Source organism: Leptonychotes weddellii, chromosome 10 (genome assembly GCF_054177405.1).
Source record: "Leptonychotes weddellii isolate Sample4059 chromosome 10, ASM5417740v2, whole genome shotgun sequence".
Taxonomy (NCBI): domain Eukaryota; kingdom Metazoa; phylum Chordata; class Mammalia; order Carnivora; family Phocidae; genus Leptonychotes; species Leptonychotes weddellii.
Window position 1 is genome coordinate 74,386,159 of NC_138378.1, and position 21,612 is coordinate 74,407,770.

Sequence of the window (21,612 nt, forward strand, 5' to 3'; positions counted from 1 at the left end):
GTTGTTTTCATTCTTTTCTCCCCGTAGTCTCTGTTTCTCTTTCTTCACCTTGCTGGTTGTAGCCTTTTTTTTTTGTAGTAGATGCTTTCGTCAGAGTCGGGGGGGGGGTGGGGTGGGTGGGGGTGTGTGTGTGTGTGTGTGTGTGTGTGTGCGCGCGCCAGATGTACACGAGTGAGGCAGGAAAGAGCAGACCAGAAGCCCTGAGCTCATGGGGTCTGGAGTGTGGCGGGATGCCGGCTGACTGTAGGCTTCACTTAGGGTGATTGCCAGGCTGTTTCTGATGTATTTTTTAGTCTTTTTTTTTTTTTTTTTTTAAGATTTTATTTATTTATTTGAGGGAGAGTATAGATGGAGAGTGAGAAGCAGACTCCCCGCTGAGCAGAGAGCCCGATCTGGGGCTTGATCCCAGGACCCTGAGATCATGACCTGAGCCAAAGGCAGCCGCTTAACCGACTGAGCCACCCAGGCGCCCCTCCGTTGGTCTTTTTTATTGAGCAAGTCAGGTTCCCTGAGAGAAGCATTCTCTAGGCTCTTTGCTGCCAGACTTTGAAGCCTGGTTATGGAAGATAGTTGGACGTCTCAACATCCAGTGTGCAGATACTTGCTTCCCATTGCCCGTTTTTAACATGGCATTCCTACTTCAGCTGTACCTGGTACCCCTGGTCCAGATACCATGTCTTTTACCTTTCCCAGGGAGCAACACCTTGCCTCCCCTCCCATAATTTTGCCAGTTACGGGGGGTGGTTGCCTGATTACACAGAGTGGGGAAGAAAATCTAGGGATCATCTTGAACAGGTTTTGTCATTTTTGTCCCCACTTCCAGAAATGGCTGAGCCTGTCTGGATGAGAGGGCTCTGCTTGATGTTCCCACTGACAATTTAGTTTACTGACATTTTGGAAGATGGGCTCAAAAAGGCAAAATACTATTGTCCATCTTGTTTGCCAGCCAGGAATTTCTATTTGTAGGGTCTGGATGATCCTCACTGAATAGTGAAGAAATTTAGATTACCTTTAGAAAGCTTTGCAGTTGAAATCCAGATGTTTTCATTACAGTGTTACTTGCATTTCTGGATACTTAATACCAGCTCTGCCAATGTGTAATCTTCGGCAGACTTTACTTCTTGCAAATTTCTTTCCTCATTTATAAAATGGAAATACCATCTACCTTAATAAAGCTCACGTGAGGATTAAATGGGAACACATAAAGCCCTAGCACATAAAAAGCACTCACTTGATGTCAAGTAGCCATTATTAGCCAAGAATCTTAAAAAATTCTTGGTTTCTTAAAATTTTTTGTCTTTTCTAATTTTTGTTGGGATATAATTTAAATACCATAGAATTCCCCTTCAGAGTGATTTTTAGTGTCCTTAGAGTTGTGCAACCATCTTTATTTAGGAATCTGTATCTATCATGATTTTCCAGAGTTCCTGGATTATGGGATTCAGTTAAGGAAATGCTTTTGTTGCTAACTCGTCCCATATTCTCTCTTGCAGGAAAGTTCACATCCTTGGCTCTTTCCAAAACATCAAGATGGCAAGAACTGCCATTTGCAACCTCATCCTGGGTAATAATAATTTACTCATTGGGTGTTTTCTCTGGAAAGAAAATAGGGAATTTAGAACTCAAACCACATTTGCACATCAGTTCAAGTTAAGCATAATGTTAAAGATTGCAAGTAGAAGCTCTTAGTGGTTGGCAAATGTGGGCCTAAAGGAAAAAAAATATTTTTGCTTAGATTTCATCAATTTGCTAGAGAAAAGAAGGGGTTTATTGGGTTATATTGCTTATATCTTTGCTGCTTTCCCCAGAGATGCAGCGAAGCCATTCCAGAATAGCAGGCAGTGTGGTTTAGGTTTCAACGAAAAGAGAGCTGCTGATCACCATCAGTCAACTTAATTGATGCACTTAGTCCTATTTTTATTTATTTAAAAGTGAGCGAGCAAGCATGAGCGAGTGGGAGGAGGGACAGAGGGAAAGAATCTTAAGCAGACTCTGCACTGAGTGCAGAGCCCAGTGCAGGGCTCAATCTGACGACTCTGGGATCGCGACCTGAGCCAAAACCAGGAGTCAGACATTTAACCGACTGAGCCACCCAGGCGCCCCAGTCCTATTTTCAAACTGTGCAGCAAAGTCAGTAACTTCTGGTACGAGTTACAGGATTGTAGCAGCTTGCTCTAAATGGGATTGTCCATCAGTGCCCAGATCTGACTGACCAGCTCCTTTTTAAAATATTTAGACAATTTGGTGTCTTTGACTCTTAGGATTTAAAGTATTTTTGGAGAATGTTTGGGTATGGTTTATGATTCTTTTGTTGATTTAAAAGAGACCCACTGGAAAATGTGCTCTTTAGAGTTGTAGACTGCTTTCCATGTGTCTTCTATATATCTGAGTATATTTGTATAGATATGTTTATTTTCCTCTGCAGGAAATCCTCCATCAAAGGTTTATGGCAATATCCGAGCTGTGGCTAGCAGAGCAGCAGATCGATTCTGATTTCAAATCAGAGACTTTTTATCTTGTCTTTGGACTCTAGAGAAAAAGCCCTTGTCCTGTGCATGTGGTCATAAGAAACCAAGAGAAGAACTTTTCAGTCACTTTAAGCCTCCATCGCTTCTTCTGTTCTCAGCCAGAAGCATCAACAGAAAGGTTTGCTAATACTCACATGCAGCAACTTGAGGATAATTCCCATATCTGAATTTAGTACCATAATTATACTTACACATTAATTATAATTTATCACTTCACTTTAAATAAAAGATTTGCATAGTTTATAATTCTCTTACTGGGAACTTGTTTAAACAGTCCTAAATGAATTTATAAATTTGTAACCTTATAAATTTATAAACATTTCTTGTCTATGGAGTGTATTTAAAAGAATCAGCTTACAAAATCGCTCTGAATCCTGACCCTTAATACTGGGTGGTATGTGGGCTTTTTAGAAGCAGCAGTTTGGAGATACTGTTGTGAACAAAGGCTAATTTTTGTAGCTTATAAAACTAAAGACATCACAAGGTTGATGTGAGGAAAATTTTATTTTTCAAATAAGCATTCAGTGAAAGTAGTCAGACCTTATCAATGTTTGGGTGAAGGTGAAATATGGTAAAAGAACGTTTTTACCAAGAAAACCACAATGTTCTGCAAATGCAAGAGCTTGTTTTAACTAGTGTCTGCCTATTTAAATACTCATTTGGTAAGTATTTAAGTATTAGTCTTTAAAGTAAGTGTTTAATCTTAGCAAACACTAAGAGCTAGGTAGAATCCTAGACAGTTGAGGCTGTTGGTGGACAAGGGACAGAAAAAGAAATCACTGCCCTTGTGGAGTTTTCATTTCAATAACCAGGGAAGACAAATCTACAAAATACCTAAGTAAATTCTGTCAGCAGAGGGAAAATGCTCTGGAAGAAAAAAGAGTGGAGTAAGGGAGACGCAGGTATAGGAGTCTGTTTACGTGGGATGGCCAGGAGCGTCGTCCCCGTGGAGCCAGGACATACCTGAACAGACCTGGTGGCATCAGCTGTGGGGTCTCTGGTGGGGGAGATGGTACAAAGGCCCACAGCAGAAGCAGGTCCAAAGCTCCAGGAAGCACAGGAGGCGAAGGCAGCTGGAAGCAGAGGAAGGGTGAGTAGTAAAGCGATGAGGTAGGGCTTTGTAGGTTGTTGTAATGACTTGTGTTTTTAACCAGTGATAAAACAGATTTATCTTTACTTACGGCTTATAGTCAAATATTAAACATCAATTTTTCAGGTTATTTCTTAAATCCAAAAGAATGGAGAAAAGACTACCTCATGGGAAAAAAAGTATCTAATGGCTGTGGAAGCTCACCAAAGACGATTGTGAACACACTCCAGCAAGTTTCAAATATTTTATTTTCTTATTCATACAGTAGGAAGTTTTCTAAAGATCCCACAACATGACATTTCATGCAGAAGAAAAACTAAACATTCAACATAAACCGCCCCCACCCACACTAAAAAAAAAAAAAAAAAAGGAAAGGGGGGGAAAAAAAAACCCTCATTCCCCAGTAAGGAAATAATGTTTGCACTATTTTTCTGTAACGCCAGCCAAGATAATGCACAAGCAAGAGAAATAGAAAGCATTTGCTAAAATATTTGTAACAAATACTTATGTACAAAAAATTCACAAAAGACTAGTTCCCCCTTGAAGCAGAGCACATGGCAGTTGACACTGGAACAGATCAAACCACTGGCTGGGATTATAAGCCACGTACTGATCCAGAGGAAGAAAGTTACATGTAGTGGAGATTTTCAGTTTGAACATTAACATTTCCAAAGTTTGGCAACATTATCTTTTAAAATTATGCAAATTATGTAAACAAGAGGTACATTTTAAATTGATCTACATGCAAAACTCCATGTCATGCAAGGACACCAAGCACCGGGATTTTTCTCTCACAGACAGAGCCCATGATGTGCAGCACTCAGTTGAAGGAACAGCGATGGCAGGCAGGTGTGCCCAATTTAAGATTCATTTACCTTGATTCAACCTGCCCTTTTCCACTTAAGATTATAAAACCGCTTTTCTAGAAAAACTATACCGGGGAAGACTACTGTCCTAGAAAGCTAACCAAAATGTTTTCTTCCAGCCAATAGTACCTTTGCAGAAAAGGGAAGGGATAATATCAAGTGGTGGAACATGATACGCTACTTTTATATCACACATTTAGTAAGTTAGCATCCATTACAAATATGGGCAAATCAAGAAAGAAAACCATCATGCACTCTCTATGCCTTGTGGTAAAGAAATTCAAGGGGTATAAATTTGGATAAAATTTTGCTCTTCCATGGCATATAAATTAGTACGACTTCTTCCATTTACATCACAAATATATGTGGGCGTTCAGATACATACATGCACATTAAGTATCACCAGTTTTTTAGATGAGCTGTAAGCCTTCTGAAACAGAAGGGAAATTTATGGTTCAAAGGTAAGTTTAATGACAAACTCATTACGTACATACTGGAACGAATGGATATCCTAAGTAGTTATGTGATTTCCTTCAGGTATTACTAAGAAATGTCTAAGGAAAATCGTGATTGCCTCAGATGGCTTCTGGCCTTTCCATAACTGGTAACTTACATGGACTCAGGGACATTTACTAAATGTAATGGCTCCTAGTTAAGAAGTAACGAAGCAGCCACAAGCTCTGTGCAGTTACTATATGAACACAAGAATGAGCTCTTGGCAGAAGCACTGCACTATACTTTCTCAAGCAGAGATGTAGTAAAAGCTGCTCAGCAATGAGACACAGTCCCTGGAAATATATTCATAGGTAGAAAGAAAATTACACACTCCTTTGTTACAAAAAATGTAATTAAGGTAAATAATAGGACGTTAACAAATGCTTTGTCAATCTCTCAAAGGAGAAAGCGCAGGAAAAGGAAAACAGCTGGCCTAACACCCGGCTCAAATCGTACAATTTTCTATCTATATATAAAACTGTGTGAAATAAAAGTAAGGATGTTTTATGTTCTGCTTGGCACTTTTGTACTCTATCATTTTGTTTCTGAATCAAGTAGATTAAATTAAAGCCAACCTACTACACATATAGAAAGCTACATATATCTATATATAAATATTTACATATGTATATATAGATACTTTCTTGTTATAAAAGATGAAGAAAAATAAATTAAAAAGCCAACCCCTTCCCTTTCTTCACCACATTGATATGCTCTTTTCATGTTGCTGTCCTTCAGACTTTAAAGTGCTACACTGAGTTATTGAGAGAATTAGAGTTCAATAACACTTAGTTGGCTTCATGAGGCTCGTGATGGAAAATGTGGCTTCACAGAGAAAAATACTTCCATTTAAATACACAGAGAGCATTGCTGGACGTCTTGAGCAGATCTTCAGAGATGGAGAAGAAAGCAAAAGTGTTGGGTGGTACTCTTTAAAAAAGAGTCACACATCTACCACCATCTTTTTGTGGATATCTAGGCCACCTACAACCTGCAACAGATAGGAACAAATCAAGCTTAACCACAACTGAAAACTCCTTTTTACTGGTCTAACCACCTTAACCAAAATTACAATTTAAAAAATACTTTAACTATTTTCAGAAGTTGCCTTTTTTGAGTTGTTTTGTTTTTGTTTTTAAACCTGTACTGCATCTAGTTAGAATTTTCATGGCTTCTTTCTCCCAGGATAACAGGCATTTTCTTGTGTTCTAGGACAACTGTTCGCAAACTTAAAAAGCCAGAGAGTATTTTAGGCTTCTTGTAGGCCACATGTAATTTCTCTTGCATTTCCTTCTCCCAATTTTTTTTTCTAAGATTTTTATTTATTTATTTATTTAACTGACAGAGACAGCGTGAGAGGGAACACAAGCAGGGGGAGTGGGAGAGGGAGAAGCAGAAGCAGGCTTCCTGAGGAGCAGGGAGCCCGATGTGGGGCTCGATCCCAGGACCCTGGGATCATGACCTGAGCCGAAGGCAGTCACTTAACCAACTGAGCCATCCAGGCGCCCCAACTTTTTTTTAAGACTTTTTTTTTTTAAAGATTTTACTTACTTTAGATTTTACTTATTTTTTTAAGATTTTTTTTTTTTTTAAAGATTTTACTTATTACAGAGAGAACACGAACAGGAGGAGGGGCAGAGGGAGAGGAGAAGTAGACTGCCCACTGATCCCAGGACTCCAAGATCATGACCTGAGCCAAAGGCAGATGCTTAACTGACTAAGCCACCCAGGTGCCCTTCTCCCACTTTTTCTTAACAACACTTTAAAAATGTAAAAAACTGGTCTAAGCTCAAAGACACACAAAACAGGAGATGAGAAGGATCTAACCCACTCTGTAGTTTGCCAACCCCTACTTTTATAGTAATAACTGGAGGTTATCATAAAAATTTATCCTCAAAATCCAAATATGGGCTTAACTGTCAGTCTATTCTAGAAAGTATTAAAAAGTAACAAATGAATAAAATTTTCTGCACATTATTTTCCCATAGGCTTGAAGACATGGAGAGTTGTTACAGACATCTCTGTGAATAATGACATGGTAATCTACAAGTTTAATTACCTGTATTATTATTTGGAGGATAGATTCTATTAAGTACAACCTACCTAAAGAAAGTACGTAAGTCACAAATGTTCACAGCTTGATGAATTTTCCCAGAGTAAACACCCAAGTAACTAGCACCCAGACCATTACCAGGACTCTTCTGTGGCCCCCTTCCAGCCATCTCCCTCCTCCTGCCCTACCACACACACACACAGGGAGCCACTACTGTGACTTTAACAACCTGGATTAGTTGGAGATCTTTCTCGTGTCTGACTTGTTTCACCTAACATATTTTTGACAATCCATGTTGTTGTGTATAACTGCATCTGTATTATTATTCAATTTAAACTTATGTTAAAAGTTTATTTGAAAAATAAAGCTTAAACAGCCAATTAGTGCTACAGCTTCTGCTATGAAAACATCAGTTTGCTACCCTGCCCTCATTCTCTATTTCCTTTTACATAGAGATGATCATTTAGACTTTTCAGCTAATATTCAGTATTTCCCTATAGGTCTCCAAATAACATTCCTACGTTGCCTTCTCTTGGATTCAAAGTTGCAGGCATTATCCACTGACTTCCCACCACACAAGAGGAAGATTTATTTCTTAAACACATACACACCCCTCCCATCTATCTCCTACCCCGTATACTTCCCACCCCACCCTTCCAACAGTTAAATCTTCACTTTGATTAGACAGAAATTCAGCATTTTAATTATGACTATATAAAATACTATTTACAGCAAAACAATTGCATACTGCACATTTGTGTTGCTACAGGTTTATAATTATCTTTTCCTTTGCTGGGTATCTATGTATTTAATTCAGTCTCAAACTTCTATTCTAAATCCGTTCAAATATATGATGTAATTCTATCAATTTTATTATCTTGAAATCATTCCCAGAGCTTTCCCACCTGCTACAATCTAGGCCTGTCATCTCTGGACTTTGCTTCATCATCCCGGAAATTTCCTTCTCTCATGTTGGACCCTCTGCTTCCTAGACCCCACATTATCTTTTTTGATTTACAACCTTATTACTGTGGGAGCACATCTTCCAGTAGTTTCCCAAAAAGGGAAGCCTTGCATTACCAGAAAATGTCTTCATTCATCCATCTAGTTTGAGTTTGTAGAGAATTCTAATTTGGAAATAAATAACTGTCCCTCAGAATTGCAAAGGCAATGCTCCATTGTCTTTGAGCTTCCTACTTTGCTATATAGCAGAGAAGTCGGCTGCCCTGATGTTTTTTGAGTCTTTGTATAAAGCCCCTCCCTCCTACCCCTCTACCCCTGGTCTTTGGAATTTGTAGGACCATCTCTTTGTTTCCCATCTTAAAATCTCAGGACATTGTGCCTAGGCCCAGAGTAATTTTATATACTATGCTAGGTACTCAGTAATCCTTTCAGACAGAAAACAGTACTTTTGGTTCATTACTTTTGATTCATTTTTAATGACTTCATTCCCTCCATTTTCTCTCTGGAAATACTAGCATTCAGGTGTATATAAAACAGGTGTATATGCATCTCTAAATTTAAATTTCTAAGAGTTCTCATATATTATTCAAGTTTTGTTTAAAGCATTCAGTATATTATATCCCTGAGAATGACAGATTTATGTTTTACTTTTAGAGGTAGAAAAATGGAAATATGCTTATCTTTACTTAGTCTCCCTCCCCCTCCCCCCACCCTCACCCCCCAATCTATGCCTCCTGTTTCCCAACTTAGAGACTCTACACTTCACCCTCTCAATCTCCCACTATAGGGCAGGAGAGTCTGAAGAGTAGGAAAGGAGATCAATCTAGTGTGCTAAATACTTTTTAAACAGACTAAGCAATTCTGTTTTTAGCCTCGCCTTCATCCCCACTTTTACTTGTGCCCCCAATTTCTGAGCCTTTCAGGGATACTGCATTATAAACCAAGCTGCTTCTCAGCTTTCCAAGTTGATAGCTTAGAATTCATTTTTTTCTCTTGTTAAGTCAGCTTACTTATAAAGCTGTTGACTCTAGTTGTTATCCTCCCTACTATCTCTTTGTCCTATGGGTTCATAAACCTTTACTTTTTAATTTCACTGGAGTTTGGGGAGCAAGCAAAAATAAATACAGTTCACCCCTGAACAGCACAGGGCTTAGGGATACCAACCCCACCCCCACACAGTCAAAAATCCATGTGTAGGGGCGCCTGGGTGGCTCAGTCGTTAAGCATCTGCTTTCGGCTCAGGTCATGATCCCAGGATCCTGGGATCGAGCCCCACATCGGGCTCCCTGCTCCACAGGAAGCCTGCTTCTCCGTCTCCCACTCCCCCTGCTTGTGTTCCCTCTCTCGCTGTGTCTCTCTCTGTCAAATAAATAAATAAAATCTTTAAAAAAAAAATCCACGTGTAACTTCTCACTCTCCCAAAACTTATAACTACTAATAGGACACTGTTAACCAAAAGCCTCACCATTAACATAAACAAAACATTTTGTATGTTATATGTATTACATACTGTATTATAATAAAGTAAGCTAGAGAAAACATTAAAATCGTAAGACAAAAAACATGTACAATACTTTATTGAAAAAAACCTACACATAAGTAAGCAAGTGAAGATCAAACCGGTGTTGTTCAAGGGTCAACTGTACATGTGTTCAGGTCCCAGCTTTAATCCTGTCACTAATCATTTCTATTTTCTCTGTGTATGTGGACTATTCTGAAAATTTTAAAGGAGGCAAACAAGCATGTCATCTCTTAAACTAACTTCCCATCTCTTTCACTGCTATAGCTTGAGAAATCAGAATAAAAAGGACTCAATGGAGCCGAAGTTACGGGCTTGATCGATGTGAAAAGCTGGTTTAGATACAAAAATTTTGCTACTCCTGAACTATGCTCCTCAAAAACACAAGTAATTTATCACAAATACTGGAAATGAACTCAAATCATAAGCTTATGTCTTCAGTGTACATAGTATCATTTCTATACCTAAAGAAATACCTAAAAAAAAAAAAAATCAAGATTTTATCTGACAGAGAGATGTATTTTAATTTCTTCCACTGACAAGTGATTTATATGCAATTTTAATTTATATTTTATATTTACTAAATATAAATGGGGTCTTCATCTCTATACATCTCTTCCACATCACTCTGGGCAAGTTTTCCATTTGCATTTTGTTCCCTCAAGGCTTAGGATTTCTTCTTTCCTTCTTTTAAAAACTGGCTACTATCCGTGCTGCCACTACCAGCCGCCTGGTCTCCTGTCATACGCAATCTGACGCCAGCCCACCAGAGTATCTCTGTGATCTTTGGCAACGAAGAGACGGACAGATGACAGACCCTTCTAGCAAGTCCCACCATGCAGGAGTTCAAAGTCTCAAAATCTCAAGCCTAACTCTCTTCCTTTTTTTATTCTCATTAAATTAAATTAATTAACATATATTATTGGTTTCAGAGGTACGGGTCAGTGATTCATCCCAATATAACACCCAAGGCTCATTACATCATGTGCCCTCCTTAATGTCCATCATCCAGTTACCCCAGCCCCCCACCTCATGCCCTCCTGTTTGTTTCCTATGATTAAGAGTTTCTTACGGTTTATCTCCCTCTGATCTTTTTTTTCCCCCTCCCTTCCCCTATCTATGCTACTATTTCTTAAATTCCACATCTGAGTGAGATCATATAATTGTCTTTCTCTGACTTATCTGGCTTAGCGTAATCCCCTCTAGTTCCATCCACGTCATTGCAAATATCAAGATTTATATTTTTTTGATGGCTGAGTAGTAGTGCATTGTGTATATATGTAACACATCTTTATCTGTTCATCTGTCGATGGACATCTGGGCTCTTTTCATAGTTTGGCTATTGTGGACATTGCTGCTATAAACACTGGGGTACAGGTGTCCCTTCGGATCACTACATTTTTATCTTTGGGGTAAATACCCAGTAGTGCAATTGCTGAATCATAGGGTAGTTCTATTTTCAGCTTTTTCAGGAACCTCCATACTGTTTCCAGAGTGGTTGCACCAGCCTGCCTTCCCACAAACAGTTTAAGAGGGTTTTCTCCTTTCTCAGCATCCTCACCAACATCTATCGATTTCTGACTTAATTTTAGCCATTCTGACCAGTGTGAGGTGGTATCTCGTGGTTTTGATTTGTATTTCCCTGACACCCAGTGATGTTGAGCATTTTTTCATGTGCTGCTGGCCATTTCTGTATCTTCTTTGGAGAAATGTCTGTTCATGTCTTCTGCCCATTTCTTGTTCTTTGGGTGTTGAGTTTGGTAAGTTCTTCATAGATTTTTGATACTAGCCCTTTATCTGATAAGACATTTGCAAATATCTTCTCCCATTCTGTTGGTTGTCTTTTGGTTTTGTTGACTGTTTCCTTTGCTGTGCAAAAGCTTTTTATCTTGATGAAGTCCCAATAGTTCATTTTTGCCTTTGGAGATGTGTCTAGCAAGAAGATGGTGCAGCCGAGGTCAAAGAGGTCACTGCCTGTGTTCTCAAGGATTTTGTTGCATTCCTGTCTCACATTTAGGTCTTTCATCCATTCTGAGTCTATTTTTGTGTATGGTGTAAGGAAATGGTCCAGTTTCATTCTTCTGCATGTGGCTGTCCCATTTTCCCAACACCTTATGTTGATGAGACTTTCTTCCATGGGATATTCTTTCCTGGTTTGTCAAAGATTAGTTGACCATAGAGTTGAGGGACCATTTCTGAGTTCTCTACTGATCTGCGTCTGTTTTTGTGCCAGCACCGTAGTGTCTTTATGATTACAGCTTTGTAATAGAGCTTGAAGTCCAGAATTGTGATGCCATCAGCTTTGGTTTTCTTTTTCAACTTTCCTTTGGCTATTTGGGGACTTTTCTGGTTCCATACAAATTTTAGGATTATTTGTTCCAGCTCTGTGAAAAAAGTTGATTGTATTTTGATAGGGATTGCACTGAATGTATAGATTCCTTTCGGGAGCATAGACATTTTAACAATTTGTCCTTCTAATCCACGAGCATGGAACATTTTTCCAGTGCTTTGTGTTTTCCTCACTTTCTTTCATGAGTGTTCTATAGTTAGTCCTGAGTACAAATCCTTTGCCTCTTTGGTTAGATTTATTCCTACATATCTTATGGTTTTGGTGTAACTGTAAATGGAATCAACTCCCTAATTTCTCTGTCTCATTGTTAGTGTATAGAAATGCACCTGATTTCTGTGCACTGATTTTTATATCCTGCCACTTTGCTGAATTTCTGTATGAGTTATAGCAATTTGGAGGTGGAGTCTTTTGAGTTTTACACACAGAGTATCACGTCATCTGTGAAGAGTGAGAGTGTTCTTCTTTGCCGATTCGGATGCCTTTTATTTCTTTTTGTTGTCTGACTGCTAAGGCTAGGACTTCGAGTACTGTGTTGAACAGTGGTGAGTGAGCATCCCTGTTGTGTTCCTGACCTTAGGGGAAAAGCTCTGTTTTTCCACACTGAGAATGATACTTGCAGTGAGCTTTTCATATATGGGTTTTATGATATTGAGGTATGTTCCCTCTATCCCTACACTGTGAAGAGTGTTAATCGAGAAAGGATACTGGGGTTGCCTGGATGGCTCAGTTGTTAAGCATCTGCCTTCAGCTCAGGTCATGATCCCAGGGTCCTGGGATTGAGCCCCACATCGGGCTCCCTGCTCAGCGGGGAGGTTGCTTCTCCCTCTCCCACTCCCCCTGCTTGTGTTCCCTCTCTCACTGTGTCTGTCAAATAATATCTTAAAAAAAAAAAAAAAGGATACTGTACTTTGTCAAATGCTTTTTCTGCATCTATTGAGAGAATCATATGGTTCTTGTCCTTTCTTTTATTAATGTAGTGTATCATGATTGATCTGCAGATGTTGGACCACCCTTGCAGCCCAGGAATAAATCCCACTTGATTGTGGTGAATAGTCTTTTTAATGTACTGTTGAATCCTATTGGCTAGTATCGTGGTGAGAATTTTTGCATCCAATTTCATCAGGGATATTCGTCTGTAACTCTCCTTTTTGATGGGGTCTTTGGTTTTGGGATCAAGGTAATGCTGACCTCATAGAGTCTGGAAGTTTTCCTTCCATTTCTATTTTTTGAAACAGCTTCAGAAGAATAGGTATTAATTCTTCTTTAAATGTTTGGCAGAATTCCCCTGGGAAGCTGTCTGGCCCTGGACTCTTGTTTTTTGGGAGATTTTTGATTACTGCTTCAACTTCCTTACTGGTTATGGGTCTGTTCAGGTTTTCTATTTCTTCCTGTTTCAGTTTTGGTAGTTGATAACATCTCTAGGAATGCATCCATTTCTTCCAGATTGCCTAATTTGTTGGCATATAATTGCTCTTAATATGTTCTTATAATTGTTTGTATTTACGGTGTTGGTTGTGATCTCTCCTCTTTCATTTATGATTTTATTTGGGTCCTTTCTCTTTTCTTTTTGGTAAGTCTGGCCAGGGGTTTATCAATCTTACTAACTCTTTCAAAAAACCAGCTCCTAGTTTTGTTGATCTATTCTGTTCTTCTGGTTTCTATTTCATTGATTTCTGCTCTAATCTTTATTAATTCTCTTCTCTTGCTGGGTTTAGGCTTTATTTGTTGTTCTTTCTCCAGCCCTTTAGGTGTAAGGTTAGCTTTTGTATTTGCGACCTTTCTTGTTTCTTGAGAAGGCTTTTATTGCTATATACTTCCCTGTTAGGACCACCTTTGCTGCATCACAAAGGTTTTGAACAGTTGGGTTTTTGTTTTCATTTGTTTCCATGAATTTTTAAAATTCTTCTTTAATTTCCTGGTTGACCCATTCATTTTTTAGTAGGATGCTCTTTATCCTCCATGTATTTGAGTTCTTTCCAAATGTCCTCTTGTGATTGAGTTCAAGTTTCAAAGCATTGTGCTCTGAAAACATGCAGGGAATGATCCCAGTCTTTTGGTACTGGTTGAGACCTGATTTGTGACTCAGCATGTGATCTATTCTGGAGAGTGTTCCATGGGCACTAGAGAAGAATGTGTATTCTGTTGCTTTAGGATAGAATGCTCTGAATGTATCTGTGAAGTCCATCTGGTCCTGTGTGTCATTCAAAGCCCTTGTTTCCTTCTTGATCTTCTGCTTAGATGATCTGTCCATTGCAGTGCGTGGGGTGTTAAAGTCCCCTACTATTATTGTGTTATTAATCAATGTACTTCTTTAATTTTGTTATTAATTGGCTTATGTAATTGACTGCTCCCATGTTAGGGCCATAAATATTTACAATTGTTAGATCTTCTTGTTGGAAAACCCTTTAATTATGATATAGTGTCATTCTTCATCTATTACAGTCTTTGGTTTGAAATCAAATGTGTGATACAAGGATTGCCACCCCAATTTTCTTTTGGTGTCCATTAGCATGATAAATGGTTTTCCACCCCTCACTTTTTTTTTTTTTTTTAAAGATTTTATTTATTTATTCATTAGAGACAGAGAGAGAGAGGCAGAGGGAGAAGCAGGCTCCCAAGGAGCAGGGAGCCCGATGTGGGACTCGATCCCAGGACCCTGAGATCATGACCTGAGCCGAAGGCAGACACTTAACCATCTGAGCCACCCAGGTGCCCCTCACCCCTCACTTTCAATCTGGAGGTGTCTCTGGGTCTAAAATGAGTCTCTTGCAGACAGCATATCGATGGGTCTTGTGTTTTTATCCAATCTGATACCCTGTGTCTTTTGATAGCAGCATTTAGCTGCTATTCAGAGTAACTACTGAAAGATGTGAATTTAGTGCCATTGTATTATCTGTAAAGTCACTGTTTCTGTACATTGTCTCTGTTCCTTTCTGGTCTTTGTTACTTTTGGGCTTTCTCTTTGCTTAAAGGATCCCCTTTAATATTTCTTGCAGGGATGGTTTAGTGATCACAAATTCTTCTAGTTTCTGTTTGTCCTGGATGCTTTTTCTTTCTCCTTCTATCGTGATGACATCCTAGCTGGATAAAGTATTCTTTGCTGCATATTTTTCTCATTAAGTACCCTGAATATATCATGCCAGTCCTTTCTGGCCTGCCAGGTCTCTGTGGACAGGTGTGCTGCCAATCTAATATAAGTTACCTTACCAAAACCTTGTAGGTTATGGACCTCTTATCTTGAGCTCCTTTCAGGGTTTTTATCTTTGTCTCTTGAGATTTGCAAGTTTCACTATTGTATGTCTGGCTGATGACCTATTTTTATTGATTTTGAGGAGGGTTCTCTGTGCCTCCTGGACTTGAATGCCTGTTTCTTTCCCCAGACTGGAGAAGTTCTCAGCTATAATTTGCATCAGTATACCTTCGGTCCCCACCCTGCCTCTCTCCTTTTCCTCTTCTTCTGGGATCCCGAATATTCTATTTTTTCACTTTATGGTATCACTTATCTCTCGAATTCTCCTCTCATGATCCAGTAGTTATTTATCTCCCTTTTTCTCAGCTTCATTATTCTCCATTTTGTCTTCTATATCACTAATTCTCTCTTCTGCCTCATTTATCCTAGCAGTTAGAGCCTCCATTTTTTATTACATCTCATTAATAGCCTTTTTTATTTTGACTTGATTAGATTTTAGTTCTTTTATTTCAGAAAGTGATTCTCTAATGTCTTCTGTGCTTTTCTCAAGCCCAGCTAGTATCTATATTTATAATCATTATTCTGCACTCTAGTTCCAACATCTTTCTTATATCCATTAGGTCCCTGGCAGTCAGTACAGCCTCCTGTTCTCTTTTTTGAGGTGAGTTTTTCCGTCTTGTCATTCTTGCAGAAAGTGGTCACTTTTCTATCTGCAGAATTGCAGTAATTCTTTTCTTAGATCTCCAGCTGAGTTTGCAGGTGTTCTGAATGATTTGATAGTATCTAGCTGAATTCCTGGGGCCAGACAAAACTAAGGTCTCCTACTTCTCCACCATCTAGACTCCTCCCCCTCCTATTCAAGCTTAACTCTCTTCCGAAAAGACCCAGTCTTTTCTTTAGAGTACCACCCTACTTTTTCAAACAACATGCAGACAGCATTCCCCTGAGATAAAGAAAGATACTTAAAGGATAATATGAACTTCTACTTAAATGCCAAAGTAGCAACTTTAGTCCTTCCATGACACATAACCACAGTCATTTGTCTTTCCTTCTGTGGTCTAAATAAAAAAAGAAAAGAAAGGGAGGAGGGAAAACTTCCTATAGAAGCATCCAATCATAACTGAAAAATTTCAAAACCTTTTTCTTTGTTATTTTTGCCTCTCCTTCTGGATTCTCTAGCATCTCTAGCTTGCAGTTAAAACTTATAATACATCAAAAGGCTAGTATCTTTGCTTTAGGGGCAAAGTAGTGAAAGAAGATGAGTGGTTGTGTTGTTGTTTTGTTTGGAAGCAGTGAGTGGTGGCAAAACTCTGGATGTACTGAAGAAAGGCAATAAACTAGAAGGTAAACTGTGGCCCCAGTTTCCACCTCGAGTTAGTTTTCTTAGGGCTCCCCAAAACCGCAGTCCTTGCACCTGTGGGGCCCTTACCCTATCACACATAGAACCAACCATCAACTCACTGGGAGGGGGGAGGGGAGGAATCACCGTTTACACTGCCTCACTAATGAGTTTAAGATGCATGCAGACTCCATTTCTGTTGTACTCATGAAGCCAACCTTCTGGATGCCTGGCTGAAACTCATGAACACATACCTTCCACAGGGTTTTCAAACATATTTATTTTTAAATAAACCTTAAGAATACACCCTGTTTGTAATTTGGGGGACTATCAACAGTAAGTAAAAGTTATTAATACCATTCTTGTGGTGTATTATCAGATAATCATCGAGAATAGGAATTCCTGAGAATAATAATTGTTAGTTATTAACAATCACAAGGAACATAATTTAAAAACTTTGAATGAAGGCCATAAGGCAAAATCAAATATATAAATTTCTAGTGCAAAAAATGTATATGGAATTCTCTAGTAAGTAGTTTTGTAAACGTTTTTAAAACCTAACTGTTGGAAGAACCAGCTCTTTTGTACTTACAGCACAGAATTCTTCAAAGGATATTCTTCCATCTCCATCCTTATCTGCATTTATTATGGTTTTGTCTACAATTTGCTGTAACTGTGTATCTTTCAGATTGTTCCCTACCATCATCTTCAGCACCTGGAAGAGTTCCCCATTGGAAATATAGCCATCTTTATCCATGTCATAGATACGGAAAGCAACTAAAAAAGAGAGTAAGGAAAATCAATGACAATTATAAGGCAACCACAAGTAAATACTTGAAATGAGGAAGAAAAAAAGTAAGCTATCAAATATCTATAAAGTTAGAACTATGATCATCATCATAGTTCCCATATTTGATCTTGCCTCTAGGAGCAGGTAAACACAGTTGGGTAAGAGTATGGGCTTTGGAATCAAGAGTGCTTGGCCAATTAATGTACCTAAGGGTTAAGTTATTTAACCTTGCTAAGCTTCAGTTTCTACACATAAAATTGGGACTAATAACAGTTCCACCCTCCCAGGTTCTTTAGAGTACTTTATGATGACAAATAATACATGTGAATTGCTTAGAATAGTGTCTGAAACATGGCAAAAGCTCAATAAATGATAGCAATTGCTATTACTATTATTCTCATTTATATTAAGTGTTCATTTACAAAGGATGTCTGCATATATCCTGTGCCTCAGATAACTGTTACTGAATAAAATGTCTCTCTAGTTAAGAACTGAACACCTTAAAAAGGTATCAGATGTTCACTGTAATAGAGGCTGTCTACATAAACCAAAATAGTGGACATCTGGCTAAATAGGCGTATAAACTAAGTTTACCTAATCACAGAACATTTCTTCACTCTTTCATGAAAAAATCTCTTACCCAAGACACGTAGTTTTTACATAGCTGTTTTCAGTACAAGAAAACTGTTTTGTTTCTATCCAACTAAAAAGCAACCATGACACATTGTTTTTAAAAACTACTAGTTGTAAATGTCCTAAAAGGACTTTCTCCAGAATATAAAATTGCTGTTATATATATTAGGGATCTAGAATACTCTTTTCGAATATCTTAAAAGGAGGTTATAATGTAGTATAGGGTAGTAGTGGCTGAAGAGGGAGAATGAACTCATTGAAGAAAAATACTTACACCTCAACTTCTGTTCCTTATCTCCTTTGACACTGAACTGAGAGACTCCCTCAATGAATTCTGAATAAGAATAGAAAGTGTTTACAAATCAGAAGTTTCTATTTTTTAGGTAGAAAAATACATACTCCCCCCCACACAAACTCACAGATCCACAAAAGGTGTTTCCTTGCTGCAAAGGAAAATATTACTAAGCAGTGTTTTAAACTGGAAATGCCATATTTGAAACTTCAACAAGGATCTGTATATATTTTTTTTAAATCTGAACTTGGAGTTCTCTAAGGTCAAATCAATTTGAACAAAATTTATTATGTAATACTGAGCTTACCACTAAGAGACACACTTCTTTAAGCTATTTCTTTCTTTTCGGAATATAACTCTAAAAGGGGGGCTCTTAAAAAAAAAAAAAAAATCAAGCCTCATGTCAGGCTCTCTGCTCAGTGGGGAGTCTGCTTCTCCCTCTCCTCTGTGCTCTCTCTCAAGCAAATAAATAAAATCTTTAAAAAAATAAATAAAAACATCATGGCTCACCTGGCTGGCTCAGTAGGTAGCACATGTGACTTACGGTCTCGAGGTTAAGTTTGAGCCCCCACACTGGGTGTAGAGATTACTTAAAAACAAAATTTTTAAAAAAGAAAAGTATTGGGGCAACTGGGTGGCTCAGTTGTTAAGTGTCTGCCTTGGGCTCAGGTCATGTTCCAGGGTCCTGGGATGGAGCCCCATGTCAGACTCCCAGCTCAGTGGGGAGCCTGCTTCTCCCTCTCCCTCAGCCACTCCCCCTGCTTGTGCTCTCTCACTCTGTCAAATAAAATCTTTAAAAAATGAAACCGTAAAAGATGTCTTAGTTCATTAAGGTTCATATACCACAGATTTTGAGAATATAACAATCTATTATATGATCACCAATAAACATTTTTAAAAAACTAAATTTGTCATTTTATACAGAAAACTAAGATTAGTCATAGATTACATAATTTGTTAAATTTAAAAAACTACTTTCTTACCTTTAAAGTCTACTTCTCCATTTCCATCTGTGTCAAATATATCTATTACTCGCTGTACTAAAGGATTCTGTTGTAACTCAGGCAGAGACATGAACTCTTCCACACTCAAAGAACCCGAATTGTCCAAGTCGAGCTTCTTAAATCTCTTTCCTAGCCTTTTAATTTCATCAGCATCAACTAAAAGCAAACCAAAAGAGGTAGCAAGATTTACAAATGATTTTATGAAAATAATAGGGAAAAAAATCCAGCAGTTAATCAACAGTTTAATTTCTAGTTTAATGAAAAGTTACATAATACTACTGGTTAATTCCTTATAACAGAGAAGGTCATATTTTTATTTGGTTACCTTTTTGTTTGCCTGCCCCTGCCATAACATAAAACTGACTGTATACTGCACCAAGATATTACAGGATTACAATGGTAAGCCGATCATGGAAGTCAGGTGATTCCTACTAGGCAGGCTAAATCTCTATTCTGTACACCAAAGCATCTTTTCACTTATCTTTTTAAAGTTTATTTCTAATAGTTCATGGTTGAACATGGTTCAAAATTCAAGGCCTCCCTCCTATCCCACCCTGTAGACATCCAATTCCCCTCCCAAGGGACAATGTTGCCAGTTTCTTGAATACTTCTTAGCAAGGATGAGCGAATCAAACACAAGCCTTCACATTTTTTAACCAAAAGAACCACAGCTAACAAAATTCATTTTTCAATGCTTTAAAGAAAAACAAGTGTTTGCATTAGTTTGTAATTACTCTATAAAAGTTCATTATCAGGTCTCTTAGCATATATATTCTTGAAAAAGATAATTTTCTTCTAAATTACATTACTGTTTTCATTCCTTTAAGAAAGCAGACTAATTCATACAAATAATTTTAATCATTGATAGCAGAAATACAAATATATTAAAAACCATACTTCCTAGAAGAAAATCTTTTTAAAAAAAGTAAGTCAAATGTTATGCAGCCCAAGAGTATACATGTATTAAAGCCCACAATATTAGAGACTGAGACTGCAAACTGTTGTTGAAAATTCAAATATATGGCATTCTCATTAAAAGAACTTAAAGAATAGATTTTTTAAATATAAAATTATCTTAAAATGGAATAAAAACTATGCAAGTACAGACTGTACAACTACCATCTGCTGCTCTGATATGAAGTAGTTCATATGCAATTGGTAAAGGGAGTCGTGTCAATCAGTAGAGCACAGAAATGTCGCTGGTGCAGACAGACTTTTCCTAGTATGTTATGAAGGAAGGGAAAAGGACCAAGTTTTCTCAAAATAAAGACCAAGTCTTGATAAAATAAGAAAATCTTAACAAAAAAAAGATGAAAACAAACAAATGCCTTTAGAGAAAACAACAGCAAGTTTAGTGGCTTCAAAAACCTCAAGGCTTTCCAACATTGTTATCTGGTGAAAAGTACTGGTAACATGAACAGCTGCAAAAGTACTTCCTCATCTCTCCACCTCCGCCTCTCCCCACCACGGAGCCTCAAAACACAATTAACAAAGGTGACTATACCCTGGCTCATTATTTAATTTTTACAAAATTAGTTTCTGCTGAAGCAGATGTCCTCAAGGACCTTGAGGAAAATCCAAAATAAGAAGCACAAGTCCTAGTTTAAGGCTAATAAATGAATTGCTATGGTGCTTAATACAAATGCCAGAGGTTATTTGTGCTAAAATTTTTTTAAGATTTTATTTATTCGAGACACAGATAGAGAGAGAGAGAGAGCACGAGCAGGGGGAGAGACAGAGGGAGGAGGAGGAGAGGGAGAAGCAGGCTCCCAGCTGAGTCAGGAGCCCGATGCGGGGCTCCATCCCAGGACCCCGGGATCATGACCTGAGCCAAAGGCAGACGCTTCACCATCTGAGCCACCCAGGCACCCCTGTGCTAAAATTTTTAAGATCCTAATAGTTTTTCTAAGCACTCTGTTAACAAAGCTGCAAAGTGGTCTATCCAACCCATACTTTCCCCAGACGTGATTTTTGCAACATGTGAGGTTTGCAAGAATACATTTTACTGTAACAGAAATGCCTTTCTTAATGATTCATCTAAACACTGCTTCCAACAGCAAAATACACACCTCATAAACACATCAACTGCAAAGAGCCTTTTAATCCCTCTATTAAAGAGTATTCCTTCTTTAATGAACAGATGTTAAAAGCAAACTGTTCAAATAAACCTTATTTTCTAATTTTCTGTGATGAAACTGGATACCCTTACTCTTGGGAGGAAAAAAAAAAAAACTTAATTGTAAGTCCCTAAAATGTTTTTATTTATTTACATGTCTCCTGTGCCACCTCACACCAGAGACCGCAACTCTTCATTGTTCTTCTGTACACTGCATATAAAAGGTGCTCAATAAATGTTTTAAATGAGTATTCTAAGAATTTCAGCTTTAAAACTTACTGATCAAAATGCCATCAGAATTTAGAGTAAAATTACTAATCCAATCAGACACCAATTAGCAAACCTTTCAGAATAGTTTCTCCAAGTTCATAAATTTTGCTGAAA

General features: G+C 38.1%; 2 protein-coding genes across 2 annotated transcripts in view; one reads left to right on the forward strand and one right to left on the reverse strand.

Moving 5' to 3' along the window:
* Nucleotides 1-4,033, forward strand: part of PNO1 (partner of NOB1 homolog) — a 12,009-nt gene extending 7,976 nt beyond the window's left edge. Inside the window, exons 6-7 of the mRNA XM_006729990.3 lie at nt 1,494-1,564; nt 2,426-4,033. Of these exons, the coding sequence (XP_006730053.2) occupies nt 1,494-1,564; nt 2,426-2,493 (139 nt within the window). The 3' untranslated portion in view covers nt 2,494-4,033. The remainder of the gene's footprint in view (nt 1-1,493; nt 1,565-2,425) is intronic.
* Nucleotides 3,849-21,612, reverse strand: part of PPP3R1 (protein phosphatase 3 regulatory subunit B, alpha) — a 73,172-nt gene continuing 55,408 nt past the window's right edge. The window contains exons 3-6 of the mRNA XM_006729988.2: nt 19,092-19,268; nt 18,091-18,150; nt 16,986-17,170; nt 3,849-5,970 (exon numbers count right to left, since the gene is read on the reverse strand). Of these exons, the coding sequence (XP_006730051.1) occupies nt 5,923-5,970; nt 16,986-17,170; nt 18,091-18,150; nt 19,092-19,268 (470 nt within the window). The 3' untranslated portion in view covers nt 3,849-5,922. The remainder of the gene's footprint in view (nt 5,971-16,985; nt 17,171-18,090; nt 18,151-19,091; nt 19,269-21,612) is intronic.